This window comes from Myotis yumanensis, unplaced genomic scaffold (assembly GCF_028538775.1).
Source record: "Myotis yumanensis isolate MYYU_CA2020_CCGP unplaced genomic scaffold, mMyoYum1.0.hap1 SCAF_1, whole genome shotgun sequence".
Taxonomy (NCBI): domain Eukaryota; kingdom Metazoa; phylum Chordata; class Mammalia; order Chiroptera; family Vespertilionidae; genus Myotis; species Myotis yumanensis.
In genome coordinates, this window is record NW_027223752.1 from 16,032,562 (window position 1) to 16,049,476 (window position 16,915).

Sequence of the window (16,915 nt, forward strand, 5' to 3'; positions counted from 1 at the left end):
TCCAGGACAAGCGAAAGAGGGAAATAGACAGTTAAACACCAGTTTGTAGCCATCTAGTAAATCCTATATTCCCTAAACCAAGGACACTTAAGAGCAAATGGTTTGGCCATGGCGGGTATGGCTCAGTAGGTTGGAATATCTTCCGGTGCACCCTGAAGGTTCGATTCCTGGTTAGGGCACATACCCAGGTTGCAGGTGGGATCCCCAGTGGGGGTGTGTAAGGGAGGTAACCGAGCAATGTTTGTCTCTCACATTGATGTTTCTCTCTCTCTCTCTCTCAAATCAATAGAAACATATCCTCAGGTGAGAATTGAAAAAAATAAAAAAATAAATGGTTTGCACTTCTTCTCCCTAACCAGAGGGCAAATAGCTTAAAGTGCCCTACTCAGGGAGACAGATAGCAGAAATCCAATTAGTGCCATTTGCCAGCCACACCCAAGGACAGATGAAGTTAAGAGAATAAATCTCATTGTGGTATATCAGCATAAAGCTGACAAATATTCAATTAAGATCCTCCCCTAAGACCTACCCTAAATGCCTAGCCTTTGAAACCCCTTAAAATGAAGGTTCCAGTGTATGCTTTTGAAAGGGCGAGGACTACGCCCTCCATCTTACCCTGTGTCCTCCATTTTGGGGCAGCCATGTGCTTGGCAAGGAGCTTCTTCCCGGAAGTCTAAGCATCTGCTAGCCACACCCAGGACCAAGACACCGACTTGCGCCTGGCCAATCGGCAGGGCCCACAGTCCTTTCTCCTCCCCTTACTCCAACCCCCCTATAAAACCCCTCTCCACACAGAGTTCTCTCTCTCTGCTTCCTGCTGCTGTGTCGGCAAGGTGGGGGAACCGAGCTAGCTCGAATAAAGACTCTTATGCTTTTGCATCGGACCTGGCTGGCTCCCTGGTGTGGTTTCTTGGGGATCCTGAAATCTGGGCATAACACTTTCCCTAGATGCCGCACCTTCCTCCTCTCCCTCTCCTTCCCCAAAGGCATGCATCTCCTAAACTCTAAGGGACCCCATGAGGCTTACAACCAGGGCAGCAATAGGCAGTTCATCACAGGCAAACTCCCTGAATCTGCCCCCAAGGTCCCCTTTCCTCTGACTTCTTTTTTTTTTTAAAGATGTTCTTTGTAATATACTTTCTTACACAGTTTGTTTGTTTTTTTTAATCCTCACTCGAGTACATGTTTTCCATTGATTTTTAGAGAGTGGAAGGGAGAGGGAGAGACAGAGAGAAACACTGAAGTAAGAGAGACACATTGATTGGTTGCCTCCCGCATGGTCCCTGCAAACGAAGTACATGCCCTTGACCGGTATCGAACCCGGGACCCTTCAGTCCACAGGCTGATGCTCTATCTACTGAGCCAAACTGGCTAGGGCTCCTCTGACTTCTTAGTGAGCCAAAGCAGCCCAGCCTGGGCTCATTTCTCCACCTAGTTCTTCTCCTGTTATCCTAGGCCAGTGGTCGGCAAACTCATTAGTCAACAGAGCCAAATATCAACAGTACAACGATTGAAATTTCTTTTGAGAGCCAAATTTTTTAAACTTAAACTATATAGGTAGGTACATTGTTATTAACTTAATTAGGGTGCTCCTAAGCTGGCCTTTGCTAAAAACGTCCTCAATCTGATTGAGGTACGTTCGCTGAGGTTGACCCCTTCCAACTCTCCCATCCACACTCGTCTTGTATACTTGTTTCAGATAGACGAGTGTGGATGGGAGAGTTGGAAGGGGTCGACCTCAGCGAACATACCTCAAAACAATGTACCTCCCCCGCGCCGCATCTCCCGTCGCCCGACCGACCGACAGCCCCCACTTCTTCTAACGCCACTTCTTCATAATAGACTCTCCCAGGCCGAAAACTGACTTCTGCGCATGGGCCACGAAGTTTCAATCGCCCGCACGTGGTATTTTGTGGAAGAGCCAAACTCAAGGGGCCAAAGAGCTGCATGTGGCTCTCGAGCCGCGGTTTGCCGACCACTGTCCTAGATGCTTCCTTGCTTCACTGTCCCTAGCTTTAATAAACATACTCTAAAATTCACCTGAACTCACGTGAAATTTTTCCTGCAGGAAGTCAAGAATTCACACACTATCGGCTGGCCCTAGGCAGACCCACCAGTGGCCAGGCCCCCTTTCTGGTAACATTATGAAGCACAGGGAGCTGAAGTTGGAGTAGGCAGATAGGCAGGCATAAGCAGAGCCTGAACCATAGGCCAGGTGCAGAAGGTCACCAGGGCAGAAAGCCCTGGGTGTCTAGCAATGGAAAACTGTAGGGTGGGACCTCACCCCCAGGGTGACCTTTCCTCCCCTAGCATATGGGTGATCATGCGGTTTCGACCCCTGACCTTTTATATCACTAGTCATGGGGTTCGGACCCTCCCCTGACCTTTCATCCGCTGGCATATCATTATTCATGTGGTTTATACCCCCTTAAAGGAGCAACAAGGCGGTCCGAGAATAACCTCATACAAGCCCTTGCACAACCACTCCGTTAAGCATTGTAAGCCCTAGAGATAATATCTAGGCCTGAGTTGTTTCAGCTCCAGGCCCAGAAAAGCAACAAGGCCAAGCTGACATCAGGACCAGCTGTGATGACTAATGACCCTTGCCCAGGCACCGATCAATCTGTGGTTAACGAAAGAAAAACACCCATTGAAACCTGTAAAGAATTTTTGTGAGTTTATTTGAGCCAAACTGTCAACATATACCAGGACGTAGAACCTCAATGAATTGAGATAATGCTCCAGAGAATGGCAGGTTACATCTGTATTTATGCATTGCAATCAAAGGAAAGGGGCATGGGTGGGTTACATGAAATCCATTGGTGATAGACTAGAGAGGCGGGAGAAAGCAAAGCAGGGAAACCCCTGGGATTGGATAAAAAGTAAAATGATAGACACATACCTAGGTGGGTGCAGGAACAATTAACATAACAATGAAGGGATTTGTGGTATCTGTCCTGGAGCCCAGGCACATTAGGTTGTGCTCCAAGGGGTCCAGAAAAAGGGAAATTACAAGTTACCCAGACATTTCAAGGGTATGTTATTATAGATGCAAAAAGACAGATAGGCTCAGTTAAGGTAAAGGTTGACCTTGTCAGTGAAGATACCGGCTTAGGATGTATCTACCCACCATAATTGCTTTTAGTGAAAGTTTAATTTCAGACCATCCTTTGTGGTTACTTTAGGTCTCTGAGTTTGCAAGACTGCCATGCAGGCCTCCCCTGAGCTTGTCAGGTCAGCATGTGGCCCCTCTCATCCACGCTGTGGAGACATCCTTTCACACACAACAAAGAATTACCAGGCCCCAAATGTCGGGATTGCTGAGGTTGAGAAACCTCACCTATTTTTTTTCCACACTCTCCCCAAATATTGTTGCTAATTTTTAGAAATATAAAATAATATTTTAATTTTTTAAATCTTTATTGTTGAAAGTATTACGTATATCTCCTTTTCCCCACCATTGACCTCTCCCTGCCGGCTCCCGCCTCCTAGCCCAGGCCTTCACCACCCTATTGTCTGTGTCCGTGGGTTATGCATATATGCATACACGTTCATTGATTGATCTCTTCCCACCTGCACACCCTTCCCTGCCTTCCCTCTGAGGGCCTTGGGGACAGGTTCAGGGAGTTTGCCTGGGACGAACTGCCCATTGCTGTCCTGGTTGTAAGCCTCATGGGGTCCCTTAGAGTTCAGGAGATGCATGCCTTTGGGGAAGGAGAGGAGGAGTGGGGAGGTGTGGGCATCCTCTAGGGCAGTGGTTCTCAACCTTCCTAATGCTGCGACCCTTTAATACAGTTCCTCATGTTGTGGTGACCCCCAATTTCATTGTTACAAATTGAACATAATTAAAGCATAGTGATTAATCACAAAAACAATATGTAATTATATATGTGTTTTCCGATGGCCTTAGGCGACCCCTGTGAAAGGGTCGTGCGACCCCCAAAGGGGCTGCGACCCACAGATTGAGAACCGCTGCTCTAGGGAGAAGCATACCCTGGAACCTTCATTTTAAGGGGTTTCAAAGGCAAGGCATTTAGGGTAGGATCTCAATTGAATATTTGTCAGCTTTATGCTGATATACCACAATGAGATTTATTCTCTTAACTTCATCTGTCCTTGGGTGTGGCTGGCAAATGGCACTAATTGGATTTCTGCTATCTGTCTCCCTGAGTAGGGCACTTGAAGCTATTTACCATTTTTTTTCCCAATTCTCACCTGAGGATATGTTTCTATTGATTTTAAAGAGAGAGAGAGAGAAAAGCAAACTGGACTTGTTTTTAAACAAATACTGCAATTGACGTATAACATGTTTTTAAAAAAATTAGCGGATTAGATGTAAAGAACTAGTAGGCTTTTTAAAGCGAATCATGACCGGAGAAACATCCCATCCAGCAACTAGAAGGGCTCTCTGAGGAGCTGTACAAAATGGGAGGTTTTTACAGGAAGAAGTTTGCGGCAAGGGCACTATAGTGAAAGAAAATAATGGAGTAATGTTGGGCCGGAGCATCTTTTCTCTGTGGGAAGAGAAGAGGAACGGGTTAAAATGCTCTGCGTGCTAGTTTTGATCCTTTGAAGGACATGTCTGGAACCACTAAGCCTCTGGTTCCCCCAAATCCCGGGACTTCAGATCCTAGCTTATCCGGCACTCACCTCCACTAGCTCCTGTACCTCTGGGCACTTAGGCCCGGTGCATGCTGGGACTTGTAGTCCCGTCCCTCTAGCTCACAGGCCTTGCCCCCACCTCCCATTGGCTTTCCCTGAAGCCCCGCCCCGAAGTTCCACCTATCAGCGTGGCGCAGTCGGCCCTCAAAAAGGAGACGGAGGTCACAGCACTGCAATCACTGCAAGGCGAACCTCCGGAGCTGCTGGTCTGAGGCTGCGCGTCACGAGAGGTTCCCACGGTCCTGCTGTTGCTACCGCCGTCGCCGCTGCGGTCCGCCGCCGCCGGTAACTTCCGGGGCCGGGGCCAGGGCCGCGCGTCTGCCGAGGCTCTGTGCCTCCCGGCTAGGATTTTCAGACCCCCTCCTCCCCCTCCCCGGCCCTTTCAGAGTAATCGCTTCTCACCCTGCGAAGGAGAATTTCTGGAAACGAGGAATCCCTGGGGAAAACCCCGTGAGCTCTGAGCCCGCCATCCTGTGGGGATGTGGGTGGGGGTGGAGGTGGGGGGTCGTCGTGGGCGTGGTGGGCTCTCTGTTGCGCGTGCTCAGCCTGAGCCCAGGCTCCACCTCCAAGAGCCGGGAGGGACCGGCTGGGGGAGGGGAGAGGGCGTTTGCTGAGGTTCCGCAGCCCGCGAAGGCTGGGCAGGGTCGGGGGCTCGGGACCTTTGCCATCCAGGGACAGTGCAGGCTGCTGGTGCTTTTAATGTGGAGGATTGCACCCGTTCCCAGCCAGTTCGCTGTAGCCTCAGGGGAAGGGCTGCCAAGGACAACAAAAATGCCCAAAGCTCCCGGGAAGCTCTGGTTCTCTGAGGCCTGACCTGGTGGGAATTGCAGGGAGATTCACGTCAACCACGGAACTGAAAGTTAGCCGGACCTGGTCCCCTGCCCCTAGCAGGATTGAGGTTATACCTCCTACACGGGTTCCATGGTGAGAACTATAGATTCTGGGGGCTGGGAGAAGGAACTTTGTGTCAGGGGTTTCTTTTTATGGGTGAAACAGAAATGTCCACGGTTTGAGACTTTCCCTGTGGTATGTAGTGATTGGAGAAGCCCAACTTTCTTTACTGTGAGGCTGCATTAGTCAGCCAACAGGTGTGGAGCCTTTCTGAGCTTTTCGAGCTGGGATTATTTGGTAAAGGGGAACCGACCCAGTGTTACAGGGGCAGCACTAACCCGGGAAGCGTAGAACTTTGCTGAGAAGGGGTGCTTGGGTGGAGTTTGAGGAGGACGCAGGAGCTGCTGGGATGGAGAAGACTTGTTTTCACCTGGAAAGCAGCATGGGGAAGGCGTGGAAAGAGCACCGATTTGGGAGGTGGAATCCTGGAGCCTGATGCAGCAAGGGGTTTCCTGTGGGCGGTGGGTTTCTTGAGCCATGAGAGGAGAGAAGTACATCTAGCAGGGCCTCCTGTGCTGCTCTGAGAGATTTGGATTTTGTTCTGAAAGCTGAATTCGGTAGATGCGTATCTTAGATACCCTGTTGTGTAGAAAAGCGTTGGACAGTGAGCAACTACCCTCGGGAGCTCATTGCAGTAATTCCCAGGAGAATTGCTGAGGGTTTTAAAGAGTGGCAGTGGGAAGGGAGCGGAGAGAAGAGGAGAGTTGTGAATTGGTATGGAGATGGAATACACCATACCCAGTATTGTTCAGTAAGAATGTATTGAAGAGGACTCTGTTCCTGGAATTTTCCAACCTATGACTATCTGTTAAGGAAAGGCCCAGCATTTTTTTTTTTAAACTGCAGATGTTGCTTTGTAGATGGTAATCGAATCCCAGTTTATGGTGGGGAAATGGTCACATGTATCAAAGGTGTTGAGATCAGAATGATTAAACATACTGGACTCTTGTAACCCAGTAGATGCAAATTAAACCCATACTTAGATCACTTTCTATCCATCAGATTAGAAATAATAAAGTTTGAGGAGGAGCAAGATGGGAGACGCTGAAGAGGGTGCTTTTCGGCAGGCAGGACCCTCCACTGCCCCAATTTCGTTCAGCTTCATTCGCACGGCTGCCGGGAGACGGCTGGCAGACCCGGGAGATGGCCTGGGTGCGGCTCCCAAAGAGAAGGGTTTCTTGATTGTGGAAGGAAGGAAATTGCAGAGTGTTAATCCCTCAGAAGCCCCCAGGGAACCCGTCGTCCCTTTGATTCAAAATGGCCCTGGAAGACTGCCACCAACCCAGGCTCCTGGCCCATCTGCTGAGGCCATGGTGGGTGGGGTGCTGTCCCAGGCTGTGAAGGAGCTCGTGGAGGAATCCGAGAAGTCTCTGGGGGAGAAAGAGAATGAGGGTGTTGACCCCATACTCCCTATCTCCATGATCCAGAACAGATGCATACCCAGCGAGGAAGGGGCAGACAGCAAACCCTGGGCCGAGATAGTACCCAAAGAGGCAGATTACGAGGCAGTCCCTGTGGAGGCCTATGGGCTGGCCATGTTGCAGGGCATGGGCTGGAAACCTGGCCAGGGCATCGGCCGCACCTTCAGTGAAGTGGTGAAGCCCCGTATCAACACACCGAGGCCTAAAAGGTTAGGGCTAGGCACCAGCCTGATTGAGCTCCAGGCCCTGGCCCCCACCAGCCCCCTCCACCTGCTGAGGCCAGATGAGGAACACAAGAAAGATAAGGAAGACCAGCCTCAAGGACTGGCACCTGGAAGAGCTGTGGTGGTGCTTGCTGGCCCTCACCGAGGCCTCTATGGTAAGGTGGAAGGCCTCGATCCTGACAATGTTCAGGCCGTTGTTCGTTTGGCCGTGGAGAAACGCATGGTGACTGTGCAGGAGTACTTCCTCAGGACTGTTTCCCAGCAGGAATTTGACAAGAACTCCTTGGATCTCAGCCAGGTGAGCAAAACTTCTCCAGGGGGAACAGCCTTGTCCCGGAAGGCCTTCCAGGATCCAGACCTCCCCGCCCAACGGGGAGCGGAAGAGAGGAAGAGGAAACACCTTCCAGGCCGACAAGAGGAGCTGACACCCAAGAGGGAGAAAGCAGCTTCCAGGAGGCAGCACTGGTTGCACAGGGACCTGCGTGTGCGGTTCGTGGACAAACTGCACAAGTATTATAACACCAAGATGACAATTGAAGATGTCTTCAGTCCAGATACTTGTATATGTCAGACAGATGAAGGCCAGGTCCTGGAAGGCGTCAGGGAAGACATGCTGGAGACCCTTGTCCCCAAGGTCCAGGGCAGCCGAGTGATGGTGGTGCTGGGGCCACAGGCTGGAAGGGTGGGCCATCTGCTGCGCTGGGACAGAGAGCAGAGCCAGGCCGTGGTTCACCTGCGGAGAGAGAACCGGCTGGTGGAGCTGCACTATGATGCTGTCTGCGAGTACGTGGGTCCCCGTGACTCAGACGAAGACTGACCCATGGATTCACTCCATTCCCCAGGCAGTTCCCAGTTCTGTCCTGTGAAAAGCCTGTCTTTGTGAAGGTGGGGAGGTCATTGTTCCGTCCTGCACGTGCAGCCCTGGACGCAGCCCTGGATGGAAAAAAATAGACCAGAAGAGAGGCTAGAAGCAAACCTAGTATTTACCAGCATTAATATAAAATAAAAACCATTTTAAAAAAATGATAAAGTTTGGTACTATCAAGAAATGTTAGGTATTTGAAGAAAGGATTTACTACGAGTGGAAGTGAACCTTCAAACACTATAGCTACTAGCAAAATGGGTATATCTTAAGACTCAATGGTTCTACTTATAGAAAGTAGCCTAGAGAAACAGACATTTGTATACAAGAAGAGTATTAGGATGTTTATGGGAACATTTATAATGGTAAAAAAAGATCGAAATAGACTCAATGTCCATTAGTAGGGGACTGTTTATAAAGTGGATATATATTTTTCTAAAAGTATAATATATTGATTGGAAAGAAAATGCTAGCTTCCTATAATGGTTACCTTGTGGTGTGGAGAGAATGGGACAGCACATGGGGAAAATTTCATCTTTAATGTTTTGTTTGTTTTATGGGGAAAGAGACTTAATAGATTTACAAAATATTAGCTGTTGATGGCCTTTGATAGGTAATAAGATGTTTTGTGTTATATTTTGTTTATTTCTGAGGTTCAGTATCTACCCTTCAATTTCTTGCAATATGAATTGGAACAAATTTTAACTTAATATGTAGCTATAAAAGTCATTTGGGGAAAAGACTGTAAACTACAATGATACCAGGTTTCAAAATGGAAATTCAAGTGTTAAATAAGCAGAGAAAATAAAAATTTTGAAAAACCCTTAACCATTGGCCAATCTTACTTTGCTAGATTTCTAAATTTTTCTTACCATTAGATTTAAAAATGAATTTTGCCCTATTTGGGTGGTTCAGTTGGTCAGTGTCTTCCTGTACATCAAAAGGTTGCAGGTTCAATTCCTGAGCAGGGCACATGCCTAGATTGCAGGTTCAGTCCCTTGCGTGCTGGTATGGGAGGCAACGGATCAGTGTTTAAGCTCTCATATCCATGTTTCTCTCTCCTTCTTCCTTCCTCCCTCTTTAAAATCAATACAAACATATCCTTAGGTGAGGATTAAAAAAATGAATTCTTTACTATTCTGATGTACGATTAGTTGCTTATGCCTTTGTAATGTTAAAATATAATTTATCAAGAAAAAGGTAAAGTCCATCACTCCATACAAATATAAAAATGAGCAAGTGAGTTAAAGATTATATTTAACTCATTCATGAGGAAACTTGTAGGTCAGAAAATAGTGAAATGAATGTGCAGATGGAGGCAAAACTGGCTTATTTCTGCAGTGGGAGAAGTCAGTCGATCCTCCACTTGATAGAATTAATTTGAATGTCTTTGGATAGGAATTATTTGCATTGTTATCCAAAGTTTATAGAGGTGTAAGAAAAACTCCAGTAGAATTTTTAGATATTAGATACCCTAGAACAGCGGTTCTCAACCTGTGGGTCGCGACCCCTTTGGGGGTCGAACGACCCTTTCACAGGGTTCGCCTAAGACCATCGGAAAACACATATATAATTACATATTGTTTTTGTGATTAATCACTATGCTTTAATTATGTTCAATTTGTAACAATGAAAATACATCCTGCATATCAGATATTTACATTACGATTCATAACAGTAGCAAAATTACAGTTATGAAGTAGCAACGAAAATAATTTTATGGTTGGGTCACAACATGAGGAACTGTATTTAAAGGGTCGCAGCATTAGGAAGGTTGAGAACCACTGCCCTAGAAGGACATGCTCTGATAGAATCTAATTTGCCCCTGGATCAGAAATTTTCCCTGTAGGGAAAATAAATTATTAACCTGAACAAAATACTTTTTTCATTTGAGAGTTCAGATGAGATCTAGTTGGATTTTAACCCAAATCTTTAAACAGGAAATAAAAGGATCTGAATAGTCTCTGCCTAATTCAGTTCTACCATCTCATTTCATAGATGGATAATAAAGGACCAGAGAGGCCCTCAGATCTCCCCTGAGTTAGTAGTTATAAGTCCTGTGTTAAACAGAAATTGCATCGGACACTTGTTAAAAACAGCAAGACGGGTTTTTACTATATTTCAGCTGTTTCATTAGGGGAGAGAGACTCTGGTATAGAACTGAGCTTAACTCTGAAGACAGGACAGCTGGGACTTAAGGGTCAGTGGAGGAAAATTACTAAGAGGAAACTTGATTAGTTATCAAAGGTGGGAGATTCTCACAGTGTTTCTGCTGAAATGGCTCAGCAGGCCAAGGCTTAGCTGGGAAGAGGGCTGAGAGGAGCTTGATTCAAGTTTGGTCAAGGGGAGGTCTTGTGTCTCTTGCATGTTGTCAGCGAGTACCACTTCCGTGATTTCATTGTAAACTTCTGGAGAGCAGAGTAGGATCAAAGACCTTCAGGTTGGAAGGAAGGCTCTTTTCAGATGTCCTTGTCTAGCTTGGCTTTGATGGTTCGCTGTTTCTAACCCAGAGCCAGTAGCAAATCACATCTGGCAGTGAGAGGATACAGCCAGTCGATGGTGGTTAAGGTGTGGGCTTTGGTGTCAGACCTGGGTTTGAACTTGACTCTGCTAGATAGATGGTCATGTGACCATGGCCTTATTTCTTATATTGTTGGTGATAATTTATCTCAAATGGGCACTCTGCCCCAAACCTCCCAAATGGATCGAACCCCACTTGATGGTCGGCTCCAGAAGTCAAGCAGAATCCTTCCGTTGAATCACTGACCTAGTGTAGCCTGGTAACCGAAGAGATTCCCAGGACCAAGTGCTAAGAGCAGAGGTTTCATCCCTGGAGGGTTGTGAAATCCTTCGTAAAGGCTTGTGTGTTGACCTTAGCCTTGTGTGGATCAGGGTGTCTTTGATCGCCCAGGCGTGCCTTAGAATAGCCGGGTGAAGAGCACGGTGGGTGTCCTCCTGGGGGAAGCACGGAGGCCCGCTCTGTGCTTGGGCTCCAGGTGTGGGGTGTAGTGTCCCCATCTTGGTTACAGGGCCTCCCAGACATTTACATAAACAACTTTTATGACACGCCAGGTGATGTAGTGGAAAAAGCAGTCTTTGGAGTCAGATCTTTATCATTTACCAGCAGCGCCACTTGCCAGTAAGTTTCTCTACCTCTGAGCCTCAGTTTTCTCCAGCGTCTGAAGGGAGTAGTGAGATTGGCCCACGGCTGCTGCGAGGTTTGTGTGAAGTGCCTTGCACATTACACGGCTCAGAGCAGGCAGCCACAGTATCCCACTCTCCCAGCCTGTGCTTGGGGGGACTTGCTCCTCCTCCCTGGTTAGAATATCAATTGTCTGTTCCTTTTCTCCCCACAGATGTCGAGCAGACTAAACGCATATCCCCTAACAGTACACCTTGGAGATCTTTCCGCTCTTGGCACATTGAGATCTGCCTTAATCTTTTTAAAGGCTTTACGGTAGCCCCTTATAAAGCATGTACCATAATGATTTAACTAGACAGTCCCGGTAGATCAGCGGTTCTCAACCTGTGGGTCGTGACCCCTTTGGGGTCGAATGACCCTTTCACAGGGGTTGCCTAAGACCATCGGAAAACACATATAATTACATATTGTTTTTGTGATTAATCACTATGCTTTAATTATGTTCAATTTGTAACAATGAAATTGGGGGTCACCACAACATGAGGAACTGTATTAAAGGGTCTCGGCATTAGGAAGGTTGAGAACCACTGAACTAGACAGTCCCTGTAGATGAACGTTTATGTTTAGCTGTAGGGTGGGCTCCTGCATCTCCTTAATAAAATCTTCCCCCTTTGAAAACAATACTCCTACTGGGACTCCCTCTCCTGCCTTCGATTTCTCCTGGGCGCTCATCATCACCTGTGTATTTCAATGGTCCGTCTCTTCCCACTAGAATGTCAGCTCCGAGAAGGGTTTTGTTCCTTTGGTTCCCTCTTTGGTGCCTGTGAGCACCTGGTGGGCTGGGCCCTGTTTGTTGGATGGATTGGGGGGCGGGGGGAGGGTTAGGTGGAAGATTGAAAGCAGCAGTCACAAAGAGCTAGTTTAGCAAGGACCATTGCACTTTCTTCCTGACTTTTTTCACTTTGCTGCAAGATTGTGACTTTGTCAGGAATGTTGCTGATCAGGAGGAAATTGCCGCCCGAGGCCGGCTGCTTTGAGAAGTGTTCACTGCTGAGGGGCTGAGGGTAATGGAACGATTATAGTACTTTCACTTTCCATCTTCACCCCAGGCCCCTATATGTTTCCCCAAATAGTGTTAGTACATGTGTCTTTCTAAAGTGACATTTTCCAATCAGTGTCATACTGTGAGGCTTTTAACTTGCCCTTATGCTCAAGGAACCACATTCTGTTTATAAGAAAGAAAATGAGAGAGGAGAACCATCGCCAAATGTTAGCTATAAAAGTATCACGGTGTGTTTATAAGGCACTTTCCCTCACTGAGAAGTAACTTGCTAGTATATTAGTAGCAGGATGAAAGGAAAACTTGAATCTCAAAAAATAACCTGGCAGTACTTTCAGTAGCTGTTGCTTTATTTGCTAATTTAGGCAGTTTAGCTGCCAGCGCTCATTCTATTGTTCACAGTCAGGCCAACCATTTGATTCCAGTGTTTTATTTATCCTTTTTGGCCCTAACTCTGAAGGGAAGAAGTCACTCACCAGGGAGTGCCTCCAGAGGAATGAGCCTCCTCGGGATTAAGTCACATGAGCCAGACTCAGAGAGACTGGTGTGCAAACCAGGGAGCCACTTAACGATTGTGGAGGAAAGATGATAAAGCCAGCCATGCTCAACCGGTGATGTGGGCAGAGGACACCTGCTCCCTCCCTAGGACAGACCAAAGGGGCCGCTGGTTTTATTACAACAATAGCCACGTCTCTGGTGGCTTTCGTGACACAGTGGGAGAGTGGAATAGTTGTGGCAGGAGATGGCATGACCCGCAAGGCTGGAACTATTGGCTGTCCAGCCTCTTATTGAAAGCATTTGCCAACTCCTGTCCTGGGGAAGGCTTCCCAGGGAGACTTAGTTGCAACCTGCAATTAAGTATGAGCTCAGAATCGAAGAGCTGCTGGGTGAGTCACCTCAGTAGCCACTGTCACACCCCCCTCCCTGTGGGGGCTCCTGGGGAGCTCTGGGGGCAGGGGTGTGCTTTTGCTTCTTGGCTCTCTCTTGGCTGACCTTACCGATGCTTCTTTTTGTTTGTTTGTATAATTGTACCTTCTGTTGTTCCCTCCGAGGCCCACAGTGAGCCCTGGGCAGGTATAGCGGGCTTGGGAGAGCTTCCGTCGGTGCGAGGGTCACATGAACAGGCTGGGGGTTCTGCGCCTGTCTATGCCCTCATCTCTCCGTTCTTTGATATCTGCTACCTGCCATACTAAAAACAAAAACCAACAGACAAAAACTCTTGGCCATTTAAGGATAATCTTTTTTTTTTTTTAATCTTTATTGTTGAAAGTATTACATATGTCCCCTTTTTTTCTGTCATCAACCCACTCCAGTGCCCCTCCCCGTCCCTGCCCTCACCACCCCACTGTCTGTGTCCATGGGTTATGCATATATACCTACAAGGTCTTTGGTTGATTACCTCCCACCCATCCATCCACCCCCACCTTCCCTCTGAGATTCCACCCTCTGTTCCACGCTTCCATGTCTCCGATCCACTCCATTCACCATTTAAAGATAATCTTTAAAACAAACCCGGGACACCCTACTGTAGTGACCATCCATCCCTGGCCCTGCAGTGGAGCGAAAGAAACCTGAATCTGGCACCAACTCAGTTTACAGATTGGGATGGAGTTCTGGGGAGGGGACCACGGAGGGATAGGGCAGTGTCGGGATGCTGGGCTTCCGGGCAGACGTGGACTGGCGCCGGCCAGGGGTGATGAGGAGGCCAGCTCCAGGGGTCCTGCACGGCACTGAAGCTGGTCAGAAGTGCTGAGGCTCGGGCCCTACCCCAGGCCTACCCAGTCAGAATCTGCATCCTGACAAGACCCCCGGGAGGTATGGATGGACAGTCCAATTGGAGAAGCACAGGCTGGAGGCCTTCTTAGGTTTTTAAACTTTCACCAGCCTCACGCTTCCTGTTTCTTCACTAATGGGGGAAAACCCACTGTTTTGAGTTCTAGGCCTGGGTTAGGCACAGAACTTCTTAGGCATAGAGGTGGTTCATATCTCAGCTGGCTGCATGTTCTGTGAGGACAGAGGCCTTGTCCTGTCTCTACTGCCCTCCCAGGACCCAGCACTTCGTCTGACGGGTGGGTGTTCAGGAGACTGGCCCAGCAGGCGATGAATGAGTCAGCGATGCCATGGCATCGGAGGCAGAGGTCAGCCTCACAGACTCTCTGCTCTGAGTCCCTACATGTCACTGTTTTTTCTCTTATCTCAGAATGGCAGGCCTGGCTTCTGTCACAGGAAGGCTGATTTTAGAACAGCACACTCAGGGCACAGGCCGGGTCTGAGGTGAGGAGTGCAGGTGGCCAGGACTTGGCCTTAGTCCCTCCTTCTGTGCTTTAAAAGGTTATTTCAGGTTTCGGCCACAGAGTATAAAACTGGGCAGGTGCTTCATTAAGAGTAACCTTGAACCCTCGCCGGTTTGGCTCAGTGGATGGAGCATCAGACCACGCACTGAGGATCCTTGTTTGATTCTTTCAAGGGCACGTATCTCGGTTGCGGGCTCGATCCCCGGCCCTGGTAGGGCAGTGGGGAGGCAACCAACTGATGTGTGTCTCTCACATCGATGTTTCTCTCTTTTTCTCTGTCTCTTCCCATCTCTTCATTCTCTCTTTAAAAAAACACACACAAAAACAATGGAAAAACATCCTCCAGTGAGGATTAACAACAACAACAAAGAATAATCTTGAGATGCAGAAGCACATAGCAGAAGGCTGGGCCAGGAATTCAGAAGGCCTGGCTCCTGGGCTGGGCCAGGCCGGGGATCCGGGCAGGTTACTTCTCTCTTGCTTCAACCTCCCCCTTTTCTAAAACAAGGATTAAATACTTGCCCTGCCTGTTGTACAGAATGCATGTAAATGGGTTTACGTGTTGGGCTGCCAATGTTTGTTCCTTACCCAGTTTGCTTGCTCACCAGCTAACAAATAGTTACTCAGTGTTGACATTGAATGTGTATTGAACTTCGACAAACTTTATTATATAATACACATTAACTGTAATAAAAAAGGACAAATATGAAAAGGAAAATCGTCCTTAATTCTACCTACCACCAGTCATAACTACTGTTAGGTTTTTAAGTTTGCCTTCCACATTGCCCCATGCATCCATTACATGTATATTCTTTTCTTGCAAACAGTTCAAAGCATGTGCTAGACATTTTTCTAATGCAGTGAATGTTGTTGATGAACTTTATCTGCTCTATACCAAGTTGTGCCAAAACTTTAAAGGTTGCTCAGAGAGCTTTCTTGATATTCTTTAGTTTATACTCATAACTGGAACTTGTAGTGAAGGTTGGGAGATAGGGGAAGCCCCCTCATCTAGGGAAAGGGCAGCAGAGCTAAAAAACAAAGTTCTGCTCTGTCACCATTTTTATCTTCAGCATGTTGTCTGATGACTAACTGGTCTTATCATTTGACCCACTTACTGTGATACTTCCTCTCTCTTTTTTTGGTTAATCTTCACCCAAAGATATATTTTCCATTGATTTTTAGAGAGACTGGAAGGGACGGGGAGAGACAGAGAGAGAGACACATACATCGACTGGTTGCCCCTCACCCTTGTCCTGACCAGGGCCGGGGATGTAGCCTGCAATGGAGGTTCATGCCGTCAATCAGAATCGAATCTGTGACCCTTTAGTCCAGAGGTCGCCAACCGGTGGTCCTCAGGCTACTGGTGGTCCGTGAGTTCCGAAAGGTTGGCGGCCCCTGCTTTAGTTTGAGGGCCAACACTAACCATTGAGCAAACCGGCCAAAGCTACTATGATACAGTGGGGCCTTGACTTAACAAGTTTAATTCGTTCCGTGACGGAGCTCGTAACTCAAAATTATTGGTATGTCAAATCAACAGTGAAGGAATGAGATACGTGATGCTGGGCTGATGTTGTGGCGTTCACTGTGATGTTCGCTGCGCCAACTAGCGGTGGGGTATCTGAAGCTGGCTCGTAACCCGAATTTTAGCTCACAACTCAAAGCAAAAAATCGGCCGAGAGACGACTCGTATCTCGAAAAACTCGTTAGTCGGGACACTCGTAAGTCAAGGCCCCACTGTACTTTCTTAGGGGCCAGCAATATTCTTCTGTTCTTGTCCTTCCTTTTTGGCTTGACTTGGCTTTTCTCTTTCCAGGTTTCTGCACGCGATGCCAAGGCACAGAATGATTTGGGAAGTAGCCGTGCTGCTCAGCTTGGTCCTGGGAACTGGGGCCACTCCCGAGGACGATCCCGAGGATGGAGGCAAGCACTGGGTGGTCATCGTCGCAGGCTCCAATGGCTGGTATAACTATAGGCACCAGGTAGGAAGATGGCTCATCTCTATCTTTATGGCACGGGCATTCTGTAAATAGCCCTGGATGTTTAAAAGAGCAGACCTTTTAAAAAGCCATTTACACTCTTTTCAGGCTGCCAAAGGGACGTGTTAGCGAGGCTGGGGAGAAATGGGAACCCTTATGTTCCTGGGGGATTGTAAAATGGGACATGTGTTTTGGAAAGCAGTTTGCATTTCCTCAAAAAGGCCCCTGTGGCGTCACCTCAGTCTAACCGAGGTTTTTAACCCTGGAGCTGCTGACATGTGGGGCCAGGTTATTCTTTGGGAGTCTGTCCTGTAGCACGTTTAGCAGCATCCTGGGCCTCCACCCACCAGAAACCAGGAGCATCACCCACCCCAGTCTTCACC

The 16,915-nt window shown here is 47.9% G+C and overlaps 1 protein-coding gene and 1 pseudogene across 2 annotated transcripts in view; both read left to right on the top strand.

Annotated features, from left to right (window-relative positions):
• Positions 1–4,836: 4,836 nt before the first annotated feature.
• Positions 4,837–16,915, top strand: part of LOC139010304 (legumain) — a 33,653-nt gene continuing 21,574 nt past the window's right edge. Inside the window, exons 1-2 of one of the 2 annotated variants that reach the window (XM_070414572.1) lie at positions 4,837–4,947; positions 16,370–16,535. In XM_070414572.1, the coding sequence (XP_070270673.1) occupies positions 16,383–16,535 (153 nt within the window). In that variant the 5' untranslated portion in view covers positions 4,837–4,947; positions 16,370–16,382. Of the gene's footprint in view, positions 4,948–5,016; positions 5,113–16,369; positions 16,536–16,915 lie in introns of those variants that run through there. The other variant, XM_070414579.1, reaches the window with a different exon arrangement.
• Positions 5,594–8,888, top strand: LOC139010297 (G-patch domain and KOW motifs-containing protein pseudogene; annotated as a pseudogene).